The 22,765-nt window shown below is 39.6% G+C and overlaps 1 protein-coding gene across 4 annotated transcripts; it reads left to right on the top strand.

Moving 5' to 3' along the window:
• The first annotated feature begins 926 nt into the window (after positions 1-926).
• On the top strand, positions 927-21,828 carry LOC117536510 (rho GTPase-activating protein 19-like). Of its 4 annotated transcripts, none has more exons than XM_034201408.1 (12): positions 927-1,025; positions 2,563-2,837; positions 8,040-8,120; positions 8,403-8,612; positions 9,306-9,532; positions 10,421-10,507; positions 10,626-10,691; positions 11,744-11,938; positions 12,139-12,246; positions 15,184-15,297; positions 15,458-15,556; positions 20,842-21,828. In XM_034201408.1, exons 1-12 carry the CDS (start codon positions 976-978, stop codon positions 20,869-20,871), a joined length of 1,542 nt encoding a protein of 513 aa, XP_034057299.1. In that variant the 5' UTR covers positions 927-975; the 3' UTR covers positions 20,872-21,828. The 4 variants fall into 4 exon arrangements, with proteins under 4 accessions (XP_034057299.1, XP_034057295.1, XP_034057298.1 ...); XM_034201404.1 differs by having other exon boundaries at positions 15,458-15,557; positions 20,850-21,827; XM_034201407.1 differs by lacking the exon at positions 20,842-21,828 and adding an exon at positions 17,257-19,234.
• The last annotated feature ends 937 nt before the right edge of the window (positions 21,829-22,765 follow it).

The following is a 22,765-nucleotide window of genomic DNA, read 5'->3' as shown; positions in this document are numbered from 1 at the left end:
TAAAACTGGCCAGGCTTTCTTCCCCTTTACGTTATAAATGTGCATGAACAGGTGGATGCATGTTAATCCCCACGTAGAAAGAAGAAATGATCCTTGGGCCCTACATGCTAAGAGTGTTGCCTTGATGGTTTCAATCAAAAAACGTTCAATAAAATAAACATATACTTGACTTGCTTTGCTAAATAATTGCTTAATATTGTCGTTATGTTAATATTTTTGTTTTACATTCTTATTTTTCTATTCTTTTTTTGTTTTGTACAGTAGGTCTGTAACTTTGTCATTTACTCAACTATCTATATCTGTCTATCTATCTAAAAAAAAGCAAAGTATCTTTCAACTAAACTCTGAAATGAATGTAGTGGTCAAAATGACAATATGTCCCTATAAAAAGTATAGGGAGTAAAAGCATAGACTGTATAAATTAAAGTAGAACATAGCACACAATCAAAATACTCAATGAAGTACAAGGACCTCTAACTTGTACTTAATACTATAATACTTAAGTAAAGTTCTTGAGTAAATGTCGTTTTTACCACCACTACTGTCAGTTTTTCTGCATTGTACTTAACTTGATAATTTGTCTACCCCTTTTTCCAAATGTGCCCCAACAAAAGTAGGAGACAAAATGATTAAGGAGATTTAGATATGTGTGTGACGGACATTTCACAAATAACCCTTCAACTGAAATACAGTAAGGAATTGCAATTTAGCATGTATGTATAACTGCAGTTTTTAAAATGTATTTATGAATAGCATTTAGGTAAATGTTACAATAGATAGACTGTCTTTATAAGGATGTTACAGGCAGAAGCTGTTTTCCTCTTGATAAAGATTCCGAATTCAAACCGACCAATCACAGTGAGGAACATGCAAATCAGACCCGTTACGTCACGCCCACATTCGGCAAGTGACCAATCGGCGACTAGGAGGGCGGGGCCTACATGATAACAGCGGAGGATTCAAACCAAACCGAACATGGCTGCGGGCAAGGATGTCGATGAAAACGAAAACACACAAAATAGAAGGTAAGAAAAAAATACAAACATTAATATTATAACGTTATCTGCATTAACCCAGCTTTACTCAAGGGCTAAACTAAACTTGACACATTTTAAAGTGGGGAACATACGTGTGTGACACTGATAACAAAGGGACTGTCAATCTCGAACGTTAGCCGTCAACAAAGTCATTTGTTTGCTAGCTAGCTAACGTTAGCTGTTCAAAGTTACCGTAAAACAACTGACAATCAGTTTGGTTAAATACAACTTTGTGGCTAGGCATTGTTGCTATTTATTCAACTGTTTACTTCGGAAATAAGTTGAGCAACGTTGGTGGGAATGTTTAGGTTGTATTAGCTAACGTTAGCCCTGTTGTCGTTACCAACTGACTATACCCGTTAGCTAAATACAATGTAGGTTAGCTAGTTTTAAGCATTGAGTGCAGACCTGAGAAGTACTTGAGTAAAAGTAGAAGTACTCAGATCTTGTACTTGAGAGTAGAAGTACTCAGATATTGTACTTGAGAGTAAAAGTAGAAGTACTCAGATCTTGTACTTGAGTAAAAGTAGAAGTACCAGAGTGTAGGAATACTCTGTTACAGAAGAAGAAGAAGATTCAACTTATTGTCATGACGTAGTACAGGTACTATGTAATTAAACGGTTTCTCTGCATTTGACCCATCCTAGTGTTAGGAGCAGTGCGCTGCCATTATGTACGGCTCAGGGACACCTCGGTAGCACTTGGTCTTTCCGGGACTTGAACTGGTGACCTTCCAGTTGCCAAGCCAAGTCCCTATGGACTTCGCCACCACCGCCCCGTAAAACAGTAAAAGTCCTGCATTCAAAATGTTCCTCAAGTAAAAGTAGAAAAGTATTCTCATCAAAATATAGTGAAAGTAGCGACAGTGAAAGTAGTCGTTGTGCAGATTGGTCCATTTCAGAATAATATATATGATATGTTTTATAATGATTGATCATGAAAGTGTTCTCAAAGCTGGTAAAGGAGCAGCTAGTTTGAAGGACTTTGTATACTGCAGGGTAGCTGGTGGATTTACTCCAGGTGGAACTAAAGTCTGATTTAACACTTGATTATATTTCACATCATTCATCCAGATCTGTAAAGTAACTTAACAGTTAATGGAGTAAAAGAGGTGGAAGAAATACTCAGATCTTGTACTTTACTAAATGTAGAAGTACCAGAGTTTAGGAATACTCAGTTACAAGTATAAGCACTGCAATCGAAAGGTTACTCGTACTAATTTACTTGTATAGAGGAGTACTGCGGCATGTGAAAACCATAGGATATTGTCTTGTGTGGTTCTGGAGGGAGTTTTTTAAAGTCTTGAAAAATAACCCTAATGTCATCGGGATTGTAATATCTCTGACTTTGAACGCAGCATCTTAAGTATTTTAATTGGTTATGTAGTTAATTTTCCGCAAACGCGTATACAACAAAGAACCCTTAGTATTACAGACTTTTTTTAAGAACAGATGGATCCATAAAGCTGCAGTTTTCAATATTACCCAGCCTATGTGTCTAACCTATTTCCCGTGTCTCCCCTCAGAGGTCCAGTGAGCAGTATGGTGATCAATCATGAAGAATCACCTGGTGGCTCTCGTCCCAGCCGACCTCCAGTCATATTCAACCCAGACTTTTTTGTGGAGAAACTCCGTCACGAGAACCCGGATATATTCTTGGAGCTGGTACTAAGTAACATCACTCGCCTCATAGATCTTCCCGGGACAGAGTTTGCACAGCTCCTTGGTGAGGAGGGCCCGAAGACCGCAACAGGTGGAAATGGAGGCTTCTTTCGCTCTTTCAACTTCCTCAAACGCAAAGGTAAAAGCTCAACTATGTGACCTGTAGAAATGAACTCTTGCAATAGGAACTGTGAAAGCCCCTCTCTGTTTTTGTTTTCACAATTTGATATTTACAGAACTATTTATAAGAACAATTGTAATTTTCATCTGAAAACCTTCCCAACAGTTGTAAACTAGTAATTGTTGGTTCGTTGTTTTTAGTTTTAACATTTACCTATAATGAAGGGAAAATGTAAAACAAACATTCATAAAATTCCCAATTTGTGATTAATAAAGTCTATTGAATTTCATCTACTAATATTTCCTTCAATGGGATGTATAGATGAGATGGTCATTGGTGTTAAAGAGCCTGTGACACGAGTTTCCCCATCATCCAAACCTATCAATTTGAGTAAATATTGTCCCCTTGAAAACCGTTACTGAACTGATTTTGGATATTTGTACTTTGATAACCATTAATCTGCCCTTCAATGTTGACCATTTCCTGGATCTGCTCGGGGATTCTTCAAGTCCCGCCAAACTATGTGTGACGTCATTGCGGGCACAGCGCTCCAGCTGCACCGTTCAGGATCCCAGCAGCTGCATGTAAACGCACGATGGCGCACACAGCAGCAAGCTCAGACAGCGATGACAGTTTAATGTTGAACGTGTCTGAGAGCTCATATGAGGCTGAAGGATCGCTTTATGTTGTATCTGTTAGAAGTTTAGGAATTAGGTGCGTCAATATGGGCGATCATACGGTCATGTAGCCAGTGGTGGAATGGAACTACAAATCATCCCGGGACTCTCGACCGGCCCACTTCGGTACCGCTAGTAAGTTGTCAACGGGGGGGAGTGGGGGATGTGCTAGTGACTTATCCGACCGGCCCACTTCGGTACCGGCTCATCGGGATTGGTCCCGATGGCCAGTCCGCCACTGCACCCAGCCCAGTCCACGTAAACTGTCAACGGGGGGAGCCTCGCTGCGGGGAAACGGTGGACCTAGTGTCCCGATCGGAGTGTGAATAATCATAATCCGTGCATTTTATCCATTAATTTCCCCAACATTGTGGTAAAAAAAAACACACGTTTAATCCACGTTGGTGTACTACAACTATAAAAAGCATTTGTAGCGTTTGTTTTCTCATCAGGAAATGCAGACCGGCTCAAACAAACGATTTTTCAATCATCATCTTCACAATCATTTAATGTATCATATAGGGATGCACGATATTGTTTTTTTGAAACCGATACCGATAACTTCCTGCTTCTCAAGACCGATACCGATAATAATAATAATAATATAATATATATATATATTAAATGTACCTGTAGTTTTTGCACACCTGGTGGTAAAACAAAGACTAGTAGTGAGCAAATGACATGAGCATTACTACTATGAATAAAACAAAGCCAAGAACAGTTTTGACTCTTCAAAGTGACCATATTTATTTTCCCAAATAAAGTTCTTGCCTTTTTCAAAAGCCTCGTCGATAGGTAAAAGCCCCGGTGCCTTTGCAGCTGGCTTTGGATTCGCCGCTAGTTTAGCAGCGCAGGCGTCTTCGTACGCTTTTAACACACCATCGTAGCGATGGCGATGTTTCAGGTGACTAATCAGGTTGGAAGTATTATAGCTCGTTGCCCTTTTCCCTCCTCGTGGAACTTCTGCATTTGTTAATACAAATGGCAAGCGAACTATCTAACTCTGAAACTTTGAAATAGTCCCATACTACCGGCGACATGTTTGTTTACTGTCCTGGCTCACGGCCGCACACCATTTACGTCACAGCCAGGCATGAGTTAGGGAGCGCTGGATTTGTGAAGAACTCCCCTCTTCCTAAACCACTAATACCACAGTACTGGCAAAACGGGAGGAGCCGAGTGAAAAACAAGCGCCCCTCATCCCAATCCACCCACACCGCAGTATCTTTTACCCAAAAAATATATTGTATATTATCGGGGCTACTAATACTTTTATCGGGATGACGTCATAATTCCTAATATTGGGCCGATAATTATCGTGCACCACTATATATTTGATCTAACCGCAGAAATAGTAATACTATAATGATAATAAATCCTGTATAGTAATTCGGGCTGTCAGTCGATTCAAATATTTAATCGCATGATTGTCCATAGTTAATCGCAAATTAATTGCACATTTTTTATCTGTTCTAAATGTACCTTAGAGGGATACTTTTCAAGTTTTGAATACTCTTATCAACATATGAGTGGACAAATATGCTTTATGCAAATGTTTGTTTATCATCATTTAGGGATGTAACGATACCAAAAACTCACGGTACGATATTTATCGCGATATTGAAAAATAAAGAAGAAAAATGCGAAAAAAAATGTTTATGCTTGAATTGTTTTTCTTTATTAAATAATACATCTGATTTGTACAGCATTTTAGTAGGATAGTAGTATTTTAAAGTGTCAACAATATAATAATCAGACCCTGCAATAGAATAAATCAAGTTTCACTTTAGTTTTTCAAGTAACTCAACTCTAACTCACTCACTCAGCGCCATCAAGGTTATCTTTTAGGAATATGAGCATGTCCACATTTCCAGGTAGAAGCTGGGATGTTTGGGCGTTTGCAAAATCCCCTGCTGTGGAAACAACTCTCTCGCTTGGTACTGATGTTGCTGGGACAGAGAGATATGCTTTGGCCATGGGTGACAGCAGTGGGTCAAACTGTGCATTGTCTCTCCACCACTTCAAAAACAATACAGTTTATGCCAAGAAGGTGAGGCTTATTGACAGGGCGAGATATACATGTACATGCTACAACTTGCTGCCATGTTGGACAGGTCTCCCTTGAAAAAGAGATTGATGATCTCAATGGGACCATCTGGTTGAATAAAGGTTTAAAAACAAAACAAAAATCGCGGTATAATTTGTCTCTCACGACGGTATTGAGACATTTATTTATCGCGATATTCGATATATCGTTGCATCCCTATTATCATTTGAACAATGACAAATATTCTCATGAATATTAAACACAACAACCTCTGAACATTACAAATATTCACCTCAATTCAACCTGGAACCTCTCATACAATACAATACTTTTGTGTGTGTGTGTATTTTCTGACAGATATTGTGATTCGATTTGCGATATTTGTTTTTAAGCGACCCAACGGAAGTTTATTGTAAAATGCGGCCATATCTCCGGCTAGGAAGGTCGCATCAACGTGCTCCCGTCTCTAGCAGCCCCGCAGCCCGATATACGAGTGAAAGAACTAAACTTACATGAAACTTCCGTTGGGTTGCTTAACTTGCTTTAAAGGGTACCTATCATGCAAAATGCACTTTGTGATGTATTTTTGTTTTATGCATAAATATGTGTCCCCGGTGTGTCGGGGAACTCACAGAAAATACAGCCATCTCTCTTTTCTTCCGTACCCAAATCTCTACAAACGGGGCTACAACGGAGCTGATCCAAATTTCCATCCGCTGTGACATGTCCATCCGATCTGACGTCAAATCGGCAGCGGACCCACAGAAAATTGCTATCAGAAACAATGCCTGACGTGTTTTGGATGTAATCTCGTCTGTTTACATTAACAAGCCTCGCTAACACTCAGAGCTAACCTGTACTGGAGAGCACATGTGTTTAAAAAAAGGAACTCACTTTGTGATAAACCTGCAAGAGAAAAAGCATTTGAGCTCCATACTGTTTCAGAAATAATCCTTGACGTGGTTTAAACAGGATGGCGTTTTATCACAGCAGAATTTAACTTTATCTCCGCTAGAATTCTGATCAGGCATTAGCTCCGCCGCTTCTTTCTTTTTTTTTCAAGCTAAGGACCCAAAATCTGCGTTTCTCTAACAGGGCTTCAAAAGAGGGGTTTGAGCAGTAAGAGGCACGGCTACAACGGGGGATCTGTTTGGTATTTTGAAAAAAAAACTTCACAGAAATGTTTTATATAGGTATGGCCCTACAATATATTTTTCAAATATAGCATGATTGGTCCTCTTTAAAGTCAAGCTTCAGTTTAAGATTCACCCTGTAATAGAAACATGTGATGGAGCATTACTAACCTGACTCGGTTTGTTTCACCAAACCATCTAGGAGAGCTCCACTGGAAGCCATTTGGAAAGGGCAGGCACTTTCAAAAATACTTGCCAGGTGATTGGATCAATCTGTCTATCACCTTCTATCATGGGCCACTTCTGATTGGTTAACAATGGCTGGTACATGTGGAGCACAGCACTTCTGATTGGTGTGGATGACTGACACACAAGAAGAACAAAACAAGTTTAAAAAAATCGCAGACTTTGCGATTTGATAATCGCATCATTTCAAATTTTGATTTAAAATCGTTCAGTGTGTGTGATGCCGCTCCTCCTCTGTTTTCATAACTGTCAAAGCATGAGACTGAAGTTCCCACTGTGGGTCAACATAATGCGCTGTGACCCCGAGGTAACTGTCATTACTGAGTGAAGTCCAATAGTCTCCGGTGAGCGCAACTGTGGAAGTTAAATCCTCCTCTACTTTCGAGTTTTGGACTTCATACAAGTTGTGTATTTCCGACACAGTGGTGGCTCTGGAAGGCAATTCATAAGTGCAGTCGTTGGATGCGACCCGAATTATATCACGCAGCCCCTCGTCCTCCACAATGTTAATTGGCCTGCAAGCTGTCGCCACCCATTTAGCGATCTTTGTTGAAAGTTTGCTGCTCGTAGACGTGTCCAGGCGTCTCCCCCGCACACTTTCAAGTGTGGTCTGCTGCAAGCGGGCGGCAGGAGCGGGGCCGTCGGCATCAGCAGTGTGCTTGGATTGTATAGATGGTATTTTAAACTCGATGCGCTCTGAAACTACGGGGCGGCCGAGGACAAAAAATGCACATGCGTTAATGGCGTTAAAATAATTAGCGGCGTTAATTTTTTTTTGCGTTATTAACGCGTTAGCTTGACAGCCCTAATAGTAATTAAACGCAAAATGGCATTTAACTGACGAGGTATTTTGCTGGTGAGAGATTTCAGTTGCTTTAGCGTGTAGAAGCTAGTTAGCCTATTTGATTTGTTTTAGATAGGCACGACCTGTTTCATATGCAGACCATATTTTCCTGTTCCATGTTTTTAAAAAAAACATTTTCAGTGGTACCGCTGAGAAAGAGTAATGTTTTTGGTCATGGAAAATTAGGTAAAGGTCATGGAGAAGTCATTGGTGAAAGTGTATGAACCCTGGTTATAATATGATCACTCATGTCTCCTATTACTTTCGCAGAAAAAGGGGTTGTGTTTGGAACCCCGCTAACAGAAATCTGCATTGCCCAGATCTACCAGCTCATCGAGTACCTCAGCAAAAGTAAGTTATTTTGAATAAATACATTAATAAAAGTTTGTTTAGTGATGTTTAAAGAGAACAACTTCCTGACACATAGATAATACTCTTCCTTCTGTACAAAGAACAAGCCTTTTGTCCTGCAGTAATTCAGCACCACTGATCAACCCGGACAGAAGTCCTTTCTCTTTGTTTTAAAATGGTGTGGATGGCATGTTTTCCGTTTGTCCTAGCTAGCTTTGAAATAAATAAAAAAAACACAAATAAATGATCAGATGTTTTACGTTTTGACCTGCTCGTACTCAGATCTGCACGTGGAGGGTCTGTTTCGGGTGCCGGGGAACAGCGTCCGGCAGCAGACCCTGAAGGAGCTCCTGAACAGCGGGGTGGATGTGGACCTGGAGTCTGGAGACTTTCACCCCAATGACGTGGCCACGCTGCTCAAGACTTTCCTGGGAGAGCTGCCCGAGCCCCTGCTCACACAAAGACACTTTCACGCACACCTCAAGATAGCCGGTATGAATACACAAACATACAATCCCATTTTAGTCTAGTTTCCAGAATACTGAACCTGAAAATGTTGAGTACACCAACATTTTATGTTAGAAATGTATATTCTGGGTCCCCAGCACATATAAACTGCTTGATGCTAACTTGCATATATTGGGCAATTTGCACAATTAGCATAAGTTGTGTTAATTAAACACATGTGTTGCATTTTTTTATACTGTACTCATGGGTCGGCAACAGGCGCCATTGTTGGCCCGCCAGCAATAATATTTGGCCCGGAAAATTAGCTTTGTTTTGAAAGAAAAGTTTTGGCTCATTTATGAGAGAAAATCCCTAATGTGCAAGTGAATGCAGCACAAGACTCGATCCTTGTAACCCCTCCCACTGGCGCGAGCTTGGAAATGTGATTGGCGGCGATTTCATTTGAACGGGACGGTGACAGAAGAGACTGTCAAGTTTGTCTGCATTGAATCAAAACGCACTAAAGCTGTGGATCTTAATAAGTTTGGCGGTTTGCTGAACAAGATGGTAATCGCCTCATTCAGCTGTTATAGGCATGCCAACTTGATGCTCTGCTCACGGATGAGTCGATGAGCATAACAAACTGTTAATATGATGACCTTATGTGTGTATATTTTTATTTTTATTTGTGGGGGTCTGAATGTAAATTAATTCATGACTTACTTCCTTCCCCTCCAGATCTGACTCTGTTTGACGAACTCGGGAACAAGACTGCGTTGCCCAACAAGGAGCGTCAGATAGAAGCCCTGCAGCTCCTCTTCCTGCTGTTACCTCAGGCCAACCGGTCCCTGCTCAAACTGCTCCTGGACCTGCTCTACCACACCGCCAGGCAGCAGGACAAGAACAAGATGTCCGCCTTCAACCTGGCCCTCATGTTCGCGCCGCACGTCGTCTGGCCCAGAAACGTAAGATTTATCATTGGAACTACATGACCAGGGTTCAAGGACCAAGGGGCTTCACATTGACCGAAATCGTAGATCTAGACAATTTTTATTTTCGTTCAATTTGGGATCAGACTTAAACACAAATCAGATTCTGTTTTATTACAAATAGGTTTACGCATGTGAGGAATTTGCTTTGGTATAAATTAGGGCTGCTCAATTAATCGCAATTACGATTTTGGCTTGCAACGATTATGAAAACAACGTAATCCAAATAAAACGATTATTATTAATCAACTGTTAAAAACTTACTGTTCACATTTTATTTTCAATAAATGGATGTTTTCAAAGTAAATGGATGATCGTTTTTAATAATCGTGATATCAATTATTGACCCAAATAATCGAGATTATGATTTTTGCCATAATCGAGCAGCCCTAGTATAAATGTTGCACACAGAAAGCAGAACATGTAGCAAATTACATTACTATTACAAAAGCTATAAACAAAACGAATTAAAGACAATGAAAAAATAAATACAATATGTGGGAAACCGAGTAAAGTATAATATTCATACATTACGACCATTTAAACATCGTCTTTAAAGCTACTCTGTGTTTAATTTAGAAGCAGTTTCATTTTGTCGCAGTGTTATAGGAAGGGGTAGTGGTAGCATGCTGCTTTTCAGTATGAACACACAGCTCTGTTCCAGCTGCCATTGCATCAATTAACTAAGCAAATAATATTCGTACAAATAAATAACCTGAACCTGAATAAAGCAATCCTATTCTTTTTAAAGCAAAGGCCATATAAAGAAAACCACTCTTTACCCTGCTGTCTGTTGGTGAAACGATATTGTGGTCTAAATCTCTAAATAGCACTTCATGTATTCTGTTTTCTCTCCTGCTGTAGATGACCGCTTGTGACCTGAAAGACAATCTGAAGAAACTGAACAGCAGCATGGCCTTCCTCATCAAACACTCACAGAAGCTCTTCAGGGTGATTTATTATTCTCCTTTACTCAAGCACAGAAACAAATGTGGCTTTAGAAACGTAACATGTGACGGGTTAAATGTTTACCGTGTGGATGAGTGACTGTTTGCTGCATGTTGTTCAGGCTCCAGTCTACCTGCGGGAATACGCCAGAATGCACTTCACTGGCACCAAGGCTCTGCAGACCAAGGTTAGTAAACATCATCGCAGTGGTTCCCAACTAGGGTTTCAAAATTCCGGGAATTTTCAAAGATGGAAACTTTCCACGGGAATAAACGGGAATTTATGGGAATTTTCTAAATTGAAGGTTGGCTATTCATAGGGAACTTAAATATATTTGGGGAAAGTATATTTTAGCATAATCTTGACTAAAACAAACAGATGCCATACACTTGAATATCCATGCCATAGCACACTGCTTACTGCATGGCTATTGAGACCACACAAAGGTTCGCAACAGGCTCACAACTGTGAGAGTGGAACAACTGGTTGGCATTCGGGCAAACCTAAGACTCTCTGAGCCGGACGGACAAAGAGCCATCCTCAACCAGGCTGGACAGTGACACTGAAGAGGAAGAGGGAGAGGGAGAGTGTGATGTTGATGAGGCCCAGGAAGAGCCCGTTGACTGAAAGGGTTTAGCAAAAATGCAGAGGATCGCTTGAAGGAAGATTTGCATGTTTAATGGGACTTTGTGGGGATTTTTGGATGGGGGGTGCATTTTTGTTCATTTTGTAATGAGGGGGATGAGTAACATTTAACTCAACATTCCTGTTTTCGTTCTTCAATGAAACAAATAATTGTTCAATAAAATAATTAAAACTTGTTCTGTTCTACTTAAAAAATAAATTTAAAACAAATCTGTTGAAATGTCATGTTTTTTTGTTTAATTTTGCATCGAATATTTCCAAAATTCCCCAGCTTAACTTCCCATGGAAACTTTCCGCCCCTTTGCAACCCTATTCCCAACCTGGGGTATGTGGACCCCTAGGGGTACTTGAGAAGGTACAATTGAAACAGATGGGTTTTCAGTTTGCGACAGAAGACATGCAGAGTTTATGCTGTCCTGTTGGCAATGGGGAGCCCATTCCACCATTTAAGAGCCACTAGCAAACGGGTGTGTTTTTGAGCGGTACCTGAAACGGTACAATTGCAAACAAGTGTCTGAATTAAATATCAACACAGCAGTTCCATCCTCAAAGTCCACAGCCAGTCTGACCGCCCCCCCCCCTCTCCTCACTCAGGATGATCTGGAGCTGTTTGCAGCCAGCAGATCTCCTGCTCAGCGGACCGCGTTGCCCCTAAAGAGGTCGGCCCCCCCCCAGGAGCAGTGCCAGTCCCCGGCCCAGCAGTACACAGAGGAGGCTCTGAAGGACCTCTTCAGACACGTCAACCACAGCATGCCCGACTCCGCCAAGAAGAAGAAACTCGTCCGACAGGTTCAACTCGGGGTCTTATTTTACTGTCTTAAAGCTCTGCTAGATGAACTGAAAACATGTATAACCTGAATGCATCAGAATACCTTTATTCTTCCCACGCAGCATGAAAGAGCCAAAGACAGCTTGCATGTCACTATGATTCAGAGTGTGTGTGTGTGAAATGTGAAACTAAGTGATGTTTTTCTTCTTTCTATGTGCAGTTAGTCAAACAGACAACCTCAGGGACGCCTACCAACGACCGCCTTCAGGTCCCGCCCACTGCCAGCAAGAAACACCCACATTCCCGCTCCTTTGGAGGCCTCATCAAGGTACTTAACCATCCAGGAAAGTCACAATGACGAGAACAACAAAATATATGATTTCCACTTTTTATTAGCATTATGTTATATGGAACCAAGGGTGTAACTTTGGTTTGAGAAGTGGGGGGGGGGGCACAAAACAGGGGTTCCTCCACATTGAAACATTGTTCTCGATTTAATTCCATTTCCTGCCTTTCTACTAATTACATTACATTATTACATTACATTGCATTTAGCTGACACTTTTATCCAAAGCAACTTACAATAAGTACATTCGACCAGGAAGACACAACCTTGAAGAAAACTAGTACTAATATATTAGGGAATATGGTGTTAAAAAATCCAAGACAAATGTGTAGTGTATATAATGAGTGTGCAAACTTATCTAGTATCCCATCCATGTGAGCCTGTTTTATTTGTGGGTGGACCTCACCTCCTCTTGGGGGGTCCGGGGGCATGCACCCCAGGAAGATTTGTTTCTTTAAATTGAAGTTAAAGGCATCAATCTGGTGCACAAATGAAGAGATTTATGGATACAGCTCTCAACACTCATATGTAGTGCTGCGTACCGGTACGCCGAACCGGTACTGGACTTGTAAAAAGTTTCGGTTCAAGTCCGGTTAAAACCGGAACGTCGGGAACCGGTACTTGGACTCGCAAAAAAAACTAGCACTTACGTATATTCTGGTGTCTGTGGTTATTTAAACATTCCCTGATAAACGTTATTCAGCGTCAATCAATGAGTGCTAATCCCAGTGTGCTCAGTGTACAACATCACATGTCATTTCACCTTCGATTCACGGTTTGAAAACGTAGCATTTCGCCACATGCTAATGCTAACCGGAAGTGAATAATTTTCAGAATAAAAGTATTAAGTTAATAGTGTGAACTTCCGGTTTTTTCAGAATAAAACTGATTTAAATTAAATAGTGTATTTAATTCAAAATTACGCCATATCAACATTGATTTTAATTTCTAACAGTATGTATGCACATCACTATGTATGTAGTATGTACTGTATAATGTACACATGTAGAGTTGTAGAAAAGACATGGTGTACAGACAGTACACTCTGACTGTACAGTCACTACAGTGTAGCCTATACTGTATAGTAGGTGTGTAACAGTGTAATGCGTATAGTCTACTCTACACTCTACCTTTCAGCAACGTTTTAGGGATTTAGGCTCAGTCAGCTCAGGGACAGTTTGGTTACTTTAGTTTGAACTTTGTAGTAGTTCACTGTAGTTGCTGTCATAAGTCATTTGTAGACTATGTGGCAAAAAGTGTTTTTTTTACATTTGTACTTTGTAGAGAAATGTAGACACAAGTTGGAAGGGAGCACAATAAACCTGACGAGTTTGAGTTGATTATGAGTTAATTTTCAATTGATAATTAGCTCACAATAAGTTCACTTTAGTTACTCACACAACTTGACACAAGCCATAGGTTCAGGTCCGGACTTATAAGTCCGGACCTGAACCTGAACCTCTGGACTTGAGTCCGAACCTGAATGTGAGTCCAGGTACGCAGCACTACTCATATGAAACAGAACTGTATATATTTCAATGCTGCAAAAACCATTAGAATATGCTCATAACAAATAATTGATATACTCCTCTCTTTATCTTACCTAGTCTGCAATCTTTCTTTTTATTTATGCATATTTTACTAATCACTCCCCTTTTTAAACTGTGTTTTAGATTTTTTACTGACATTGGAAGGATTTCTTAACTTATTTTGAACAACTATATTAAATAGATGGAAATATTTGTTTACATAGACGACCAAACCGTTTGAGACCCACTGAGATAACTTGGACTAAAGTTTACAATCTAATCACTCAGCGAGTCCTTTAGCTCACCTAAACTGACGTTATCCCTCTCAGTCCGACAGAAGAGAGCTCTCCCTCTCCTTATTGTTGAAACAGCTTCTAATCTCCGTTAGCTCCGAGCTAGCATCAGATGCTAACAACAACCCCGTAACTCTGTCTCTCTCTCACAAAATGTGCTCGTGCCACACACACACAGACGCTCCTCCGTGACGATGACCACTTGCGTAAAAAAAAAAATAATAAACACATTTGAAAAGTGGGGGGGACACAAACGGGATTTTGAAAAGTGGGGGGGGCATGTCCCCCCTGTCCCCAGTGGAAATTACGCCCATGTATGGAACCAAGATCATGTCAAACTTCGGAGTCATTGCTGGAAATGTTTTACAAGAGTTGAGAGTGCTTTTTAGTCGTGAACATCAAGGATATGGTTGCGGTAAGCTTTCATGAATACAATTGGCCAGGATATATTATTATAAATACATTATATTGGACTCATGGAGCCAGGTTTAAAATAGCAAACACTTGGTGCACTAATCAAAAGCCAAGCCAAACAAAAACAATTACTGAGTATTAGGGATGCTTCGATCGGCCGCCGAGATATTCACTCTCTGCCGATCGATCGGTGCTCTCTATAAAGGCCGTTCACATGACGTAAAATACATGACGCTTTTCTCTGTGCGCGGCAAAAAAAAGCTCGCCACAATGGCTTGACCAGTCTGGCAGTATTTTAAGGTGTCCGAAAATGACAATAAAATAGCGGTATGCAACGTGTGTGTGTGTGAAGCGGAAATCCTACAGCTCCACCTGCTGTGACGGACCGGTGAGCCGAGCAGAACACACACGAAGAGTTGTGTGTATCGGCAAGCTCCAAATGTGCCTGAACATTGATTACAAGTTGTTTTCATTTCTTCTTAACATTTGCAAGTTAAACACATCTAAAACAAACGCCTGCTTACATTTGTAAGGTCCAACTGGTGGTCTAACAGCTAACTGTGATTCGAGGGTTTGAATAAAGCAATGCATCTCTTTGTGTCAAATTATTTCAGCAACATGACTTATATTTTCTAAACTAAACTTATAACCGTTTTTTCTCCACCTGGTACTTTTGGTAACAGCGCAAAGCTCGCGGTGAGCAGCCGACGGCGGAGAGGCGGCTCCGACAAATCTCCCCAGATATCGACTCCAAGTCGGGAAGAAAAGCTGGTAAAGAGAACGTCATCCTACAGGGGGTAAGACTTGGTATTTTTTTGTTTTTAGAAATTGTCTTAGGATTACTATCTAATGCATTTTGTATTGTTGTTGTACTTTGTATTCTTTCATTTATCTTTTTCTCTTGGAAGATATTCAATCCGCCAAAAATATTAATAATATTCTTAATTGTGTGTACAGGTGAACAGCCCATTAAATGGTCACATGTTGGGGAAGGGGGGGCTGATAGTCAAGAACCCGGACTTTGCTTTCAAGGACAGAGTGCTGAAGGTTTCTAAGGTATGACACGGTTTCCAAACAAAGCAAATCACTGCTGTGCCACATATACATTTCAGCAAACATCCCAGTATGACTTCATGCAAAAAAAAAGTGTCTTAAATTTGAATGCATCCATAAACAATTTAAGCATTTGAGACTGAGGACTATGTCCAAAGACTTCAAAACAATGGCATTAGCAATATATATATTAGGGATGTAACGATATATCGCGATACCACGATATAAAGGTCTCAATGCCGTCGTGAGACTGACAAAATCTACAGCGATATTTCATGGTTATTAAAAAAAAAAAAAACTTTATTTAACCAGGTGGTCCCATTGAGATCATCGATCTCTTTTTCAAGGGAGACCTGTCCAACACGGCAGCAAGTAGCAACATGAACATAAAACAACAGATAACACAAAAGGACATCGTATTTACAGGGCTACATGTACACACCTAGAGACATTGACAAGTACCAACAGTATATTTATATCTCGGTGTTATGCATGCCCACCGAGATATGCATGCTCCTCGCGGGAGCGCGCACAACGTAAACCCAGACATTTCAATGATCTGTACGGCAAAGTACGGTTTGGAAACTATATAATTTCCTTTGGAGGGCATGCATAACACGGCAAACACCAGAGCCTCGCTGCGGGGAAACGTTGGCGCTGTTCCGAGTTTGTTCTAATCCGTCAAAATGACAGACTGCTTTCAGATTTTTCCGTCATTGTTATAAAAAAAAAATGCCTACTTTGTCTGGTAGTACTAGTAGGTACAAAAACACTGGTTGTTGTTGTTCCAGTCTGTTACTGTCACTTTGTTTTTGACACTTTAAAATACTACTATCCTACTAAAATGCTGTACAAATCAGATTTATTATTTAATAAAGAAAATGTTTTCAAGTAAAAAATAAATACATTTCAAAATAAATTGTTAGAAAAAAAAAATCTATATTTTATTGCATTTATTTTTTCAATATCGCGATAAATACCGTACCGTGGACTTGTGGACCGTGAGTTTTTGGTATCGTTACATCCCTATTACGGCCCGTCCACACAGCGGCGTGCGTTGAAAGCTTCACCATTCACTTTGAATGGGGTGACGTCACTTTTCGCCGAACTGCATTGCGGGAAGCGACGCGGAGCTTTGCTGGCGTGGTTCGCTGCAAAAGTTGAGCAATGTTCAACTTTTGAAGCCTCGGCAGAAGCGTCAGCCAATCGAATCACATGCCAGTACAAGCTCTAGCCAATCAAACCGCTGCTTGTGTGTCAGGGGCGGGAGATTCATGTGATTGGTTGTTGGTGGAGTTTCAGACACGCCCGCCGGCAAGCTTCAACGCACGCCGCTGTGTGGACGGGCCGTAATAGAATATAATTATTATATCAGTTATGCACAGAAGTTTCCTGTGTCTTTAAATAATAAGGTTATCATACTGAAATGTAATTTGGCAGAACTATACGGTGAAGATCTTCGTGTGTCAGCAGTTTTTAAGTTGTTAAAAAAATCTTTTCAAATGTAGAAACCCTGTGGCGTTTGGTGGGAAACTGCTCCACCACATCCTCGTTTAGTTTAACATGTTGGACAAATGTGATATTTCTTAGCGTAAACTGTATTTATGAGTCTCCCCATATATCCATCCATCCATCTCCTCCTCTCCTCCTCTCCTCCTCTCCTCCTCTCCTCCCCTCCTCCTCTCCTCCTCCCTCTCCAGCAGAACTCCCCCTCTGTGACCCGGATGTGTTTCTCTCCTGCTCAGGAGATCTCGCTGTAAAAACACCTCCTCCTCCTTGTCTCAGACTATATAAATATTCCTCTTGTTTATTATCATGTTTTCATCGTAGTCAGTCTATTTTAACTGTGACTAATATAAAGCAGCATTCAGCCTCTGCCAGAGCAGCCAAACCAAAGCCAGGAAATCACTGCTGGACAGACATCTAGACGTGAGTGGTACTTCCAGTTGATTTAAACCCTCCCCCTCTTAGATACCCTTAATGTAAAGATGCCTAATGGGGAAAAAATGACTGCTTCCAAACATGCAAAACAGTTATGACTTCAATACGTGATATCTGAAGCTAAAACCCCTTTTTACTTTCAGAAATACTTGAGAAAAGTCCCAGGTTTCTCGTACTTCTACTATTCAGATTATAGTGCATTGTGCATCAGGTTGGACAGTATTTATTTTATCATGATTTAGTTTAGTAATCGTATCTTGAATAAAGTAATGATGACGAGCAACACTTTAAGTTGAACTGGGTGCAAGGATAATTGGTTTGTTTTAATTTAAGAGTCAATGCGAGCAAATGCATCAGTTTCTGTGACGAATGCAAATGTATCTTTTTGTAACATTCTTAATTTAGTTTCTATACCACTTATTTGTCAGGTTTCAATAATGTTGTTGCATTACTCGGCTATCAAAGTTATACATTTGAATCTGAACTATTCAAATTCCATTGTGACTTTTTGAATGGATTTATCAACAAGTCTGCATTATAAGATCTGCTCAGAGATCAGTTTAAACTTAAAAGCATTAACGCTCGTCACATTGCATGCTGCTCTGTTTTGAATAACACTTTGGGGTTATTGTTTAGCTCTTCCTGTTTCTTTGCTTTGGCTCCTCTGGCTCGGACCTGCTTATTGAAACTCTTATTTGTAGCTACTGTATCAAACTCTATGACCACTAGTAAGTGTAGGATATGTATACATGTTGTACAGTGTGTTTGTAAGTGTGTGTGTTTTTAACTGGGAGATGTGTCTACGGTACGATATGTTGGTTACTGAATGATATTTTTGGGTGATGTTCTCTCTTTGTTGTGCCGCTGATGCCGAGTCAGTGAGCAGGTCACTTTATATTTCCAATGTTTTTAAATCTGGATATGAAAAATAGGTTTAATTTGATAATCACTACTCTCTCAGACTGTGAAAATACCCACTGTTAACGAATCCGTCGAATATGAAATGTTACAGTCTAACAGGACTTTAAATACTTAATTTGTTTTACTTTTTCGTCAGCTGGATGATGGAAGTGTGACGTGGTGAGGGTGGTATGTTATGTTGAAGGTTTAAAGGAAAGTCTAAAGAAAGTTTTTGTATGATTTTGAGAAGGTTGAAATGAGCAGTAATGTTACAGTCTGATCTTTTTAACATGTGCGTGTACTGTAAGGCTGGGTTATATAGAGTATATCACAATATTCCTTATCAAATATATTGATATTCTGAGGTGTGCTGATGGTGCTTTTTGATAAATAATCATTCGTAATTACAACTAATAGATCTAGAAAATCAAATCTCATCTAAGCCAAGAAACACTATTTTACGATATCCTAAATCACAATCTGACGATATGGATATTAATATATTGCCCTAATGTAATGCCCAGTATCTGGGTATATTTGGTCAACACTCAAGAAGCACTTATACCTGATGAAGGCCCTGTTGTTGAAAACAGATTAAGGGACTTAGATATTAAAATGACACGTGCATAATTGTTTGTTTTGCAGAAAACGTTACGTACGTAAAGCCCATTTTCTACATTTTGTGGGACGGCCATTTTGTATGCACACTTCCTATGTATGTTCCTCCAGCTTTACTTGTCATGGCTTGATTTTACTGACGTCTGCTCATTTTGTTGTATAGGGAGTAAGCATGCACCGGTATCAACATTTCTACAACTAAATAACTTTAGAAAACGGTGCTACCCTGACTGCTACATTTGTGTTCATAGAATCTGGAAATGCCAAGGAGACTTCCTCAAGTGTCTCTCCTATTCCTGCTGTTCATCATGTATTATTGCTTCATGGTCTAATTGGAAATACATAGGAATCTGATACTGGTGCATCCTGTTTTGAAAGAGTGGTGGATGTTGAAACGATGGGTTTGTTGAAGGCGATTGAACATGCATGACATGTCAGGCGCAGATGGACACTCAAAGACATTACCTCCTTTGTTATTTTACCGTTGTCATATTCTGAAGGTCACTTTGTACTATGGTCTTCTCAATAACTTTTTTATTTCTAAATAACCCTGACTGAATTCATCTCGGCAGACTTTTGAAACTGAACTGGGATCTCTGGACGTCATCTTTTCATCATGAAGTCCTTTTCAGTTCTCTAGGCTGCAGTTTTACCAACATGTTTTATTTTAAGGGAGAGAATTATTGTATTTTTTATTTATTGCCTTTTGGGAAACAAGTCTTTGGGCCAGATTTAAGGTACTTCCATTTTTCTTTTTGTTACCTTGTCACGCAGATGAGAGCAGTTGCATCCTGTATGATGTGGAAATGCTGTTTTATTTGTAACACAGGTCTCCAGAGCCTTCCTGTTTTAAGTCTGTCTCTTTTGTTTTTCTCTGTACATAAATGTGAAACATTTAGGCACTGATTTCTACTTTCTATCTGTACATGGTCACTGATAAGTTTGTTTAACACTGAGAACAACAAAATAGCATAATATGACAAAAGTAGGGGAATACATGTTGGTTAAGGTACCTAAATGCTTGCATATGTCTGTGTTAATGAGGTTCAATGAGACAGATATGTCAACGTTACGAGTTTTATGGGTTAATCAAAAACATGTTATTCAAATGTGTCAATGCTCTGTTCTTCCAGTGTGATAATGAACGTATCTGTGACTTTTGTTCCGCCTGGTTTGAACTGTGGTAACCTTTTTTTATTTGTATTTTAGTGTAAAATAAGTTAACCTTGTACAGTGCATTGGATTCCTTGGCGAACCCTCCGCTTCAGATTAAAACTTTTTTATGTTTCCTACACAAAGTCTGTCATGTTTGAATTATTTTTTCACTGATAATGTTTATTTCTTCATTTTTATAATGCATTATAAAGTTGGTATGAGGAAATGAGTGCCCAGAAGAAGTAGTCATATAGCCAACTGTAACCGAGACGTTCCTTCAATGTGGCATGTGCCCACTAGAGGGTGCTGTTAGATAACATGGAGGTGAAAGTCGAAGGACAGATATTGCAAAAATGTTTTTTAATTAGTTTTATCAATGGTAATGTAGTACTTTCTTGTGTCACGAAAGCCCTCACAAGTACATGTGAAACTATAGCTTTGCTTTTTGAGGTTTTGAATCAGTTTTATTAATTTAAACAGTCAATACGATAGATTTCACGTTACATTAACACAAATATATTCTGTTATTTATCATGAATTTAAAGGTACAGAATATATTTTGATTGTCATTTACTCTGTTGCACATCTTGACATCTACTATTATCACCATTTTAAATATTGTGATATTAAATGTTCGTCGTTCCCATTTGAGAAACTCTTTCTTTCTCCTGCAGGGGGCTCAGAGGTCAGAGGTCAGGCAGTGAAGTGTCCCGGCTGGTAGGCATTCAGCAGTGCAGGCAGAGTGAGTCTCAGGGTTAGAAAGCAGCCTTAAGCCTCCTATACATCCCAACCTACTTCAGCTTGTGATGTATTAAAATAATACACATCTCTAGAGAACAGAATAAGATCAGTTGAGGAAGGTTTAAGTACGATGAGTTACACGGTCTATATCTTATTAAATCAGTATGCTTGGAAAGGCATTTTGATTTGACAGGTACCTTAATGAGGTCTGGGTATTAGGTCTCCCCTAAAACAGTTTGAATGCTTTATTCAGGGCAATGCATTGCTTAGTAAAACATCTACATGACCAAAGAAACAACTGTTACTAAATGATCAGTGTACTTTGTATTATGATCTAATGACGAGCCCAAAGGAACATTAACTGGATGAACATATGCAAAGATTTGGAGAAAGGTACACAGTTAAAGAGCATTTGACTTCCTCGTGAATATATTGATGTCAGAATCTGTTTTTATTATCAAGAGGTTTACACATACGAGGCATTTGCTTTGGTATATGTGGTACATGTGATATCCACTTTATACAATATTCTCTGTTGGTTAGTTATGTCTTTGAGGTTTGCACTTAAGTCTGATTGAACAGAAATGACCACATCATACTGTATATGTTTGAACCCGTGTCGTCGGTCGCAAAGATTAGAAGTGCAGAGTAAATGTTAAGGGCTTTCTTAATGATCTAATCTGTTCATTGCTTTTTGTTGTATTAAATGTCAGAAAATCTTTTACGCTGTAGTCGGAATTTACCACAATCCATGGTGACCTCTTCAAATTGCTTTCTTTCCAACCAATACTCAAAAACGAAATGGTCTATTGCAGGGGTCTTTAACTAAAATTCAACGAGGTCCAGTTAGAGAAAATGTCCCCATGCAAAGGTCCGGAACATCAAAATGTCTAACTTGCTTCATGAATTAGTGTGATATATATTGAAGTAGCTTTATCAACGTCTGCATGTAATCAACAACTGACTGCCAATCAAATAAAGAAAGTACAATTCAAAAACAACAATTTATTGTAAATTAACATTACTTAAATACTGTGGATATGTGTAATGTTCCTCTCGGGCTGCATTTACAAATAAAATAGAGAAAATAAATAAAATAGCTTTTGAAAATATGTGCATCTTAAAAGTGCTTAATTTTAGATAAATAAAATAAAGTGTAGCAGCAGCTTGAGTTTCCCTTTTTCTTTGTTAACCGTTTCACATCATGACTTAACAGTTTCAGCCGATTATAGAACAATATCAGTCTTTACATCATAACAATTGAACAGTTTAAAGTTTCTCTTTCTCTCCCTCTTATATTGCAGTCCCTCACTCACTTTGTTTTATTCAGTGTGAGAATTGAGCTGGAGCTTGTCCTGCCAGGAGTTTGTAAATCTGGGCTGAAATGGTGTCAGGGCCATTCTCATACGTAGGTGCTCATTGGTTTCAGTGATGCAAACACAGGTATGGTGAAAAGAGAGAGAACTATTCGAAGCAGAACAAAAACAGCGTAATACCATCTGACAAAGGCCTGTGCTATAATGCTTCAATTAACTGTTCTTTATAATATACTCAGATCAATAGGAGACAGAGATGTTAAGTTATAAATCAAGGGTTTTTAATATTATTTACAGAAAGGGTGGGGACCTTTTTCCTTTCAATTTTTACAACATCCTCCGAGGGTCGTACAAATGATTGAACTCAACGTTTGCTTAAAAAAACTAAAATCACAGCCCATTCATTTCTTCTTTCTTTCATGCTGTGCAAAGAAAAAGCAACCTCTGAATCCAGATATCTCACCATGACTCATGCATGCATGTGCACGGTGTGGCATGACCACCCAAACAGAAAGATATGGACACAAGATGTGTGCAAATG

The sequence above is a fragment of the Gymnodraco acuticeps genome, unplaced genomic scaffold (assembly GCF_902827175.1).
Source record: "Gymnodraco acuticeps unplaced genomic scaffold, fGymAcu1.1, whole genome shotgun sequence".
NCBI classification, from domain to species: domain Eukaryota; kingdom Metazoa; phylum Chordata; class Actinopteri; order Perciformes; family Bathydraconidae; genus Gymnodraco; species Gymnodraco acuticeps.
The sequence above is the reverse complement of the archived record's forward strand: the minus strand, read 5'-3'. Positions and strand labels throughout refer to the sequence as shown.

What these genes read in the sequence shown, in the direction of transcription:
- LOC117536510 (XM_034201404.1), top strand. Translation starts at nt 976, where the DNA reads ATGGCTGCGGGCAAGGATGTCGATGAAAACGAAAACACACAAAATAGA. An exon ending in CGCACACCTCAAGATAGCCG is followed by an intron (nt 8,613 to 9,305) that starts GTATGAATACAC and finishes CTTCCCCTCCAG; the next exon opens with ATCTGACTCTGTTTGACGAA. An exon ending in CCTTTGGAGGCCTCATCAAG is followed by an intron (nt 12,247 to 15,183) that starts GTACTTAACCAT and finishes TTTTGGTAACAG; the next exon opens with CGCAAAGCTCGCGGTGAGCA.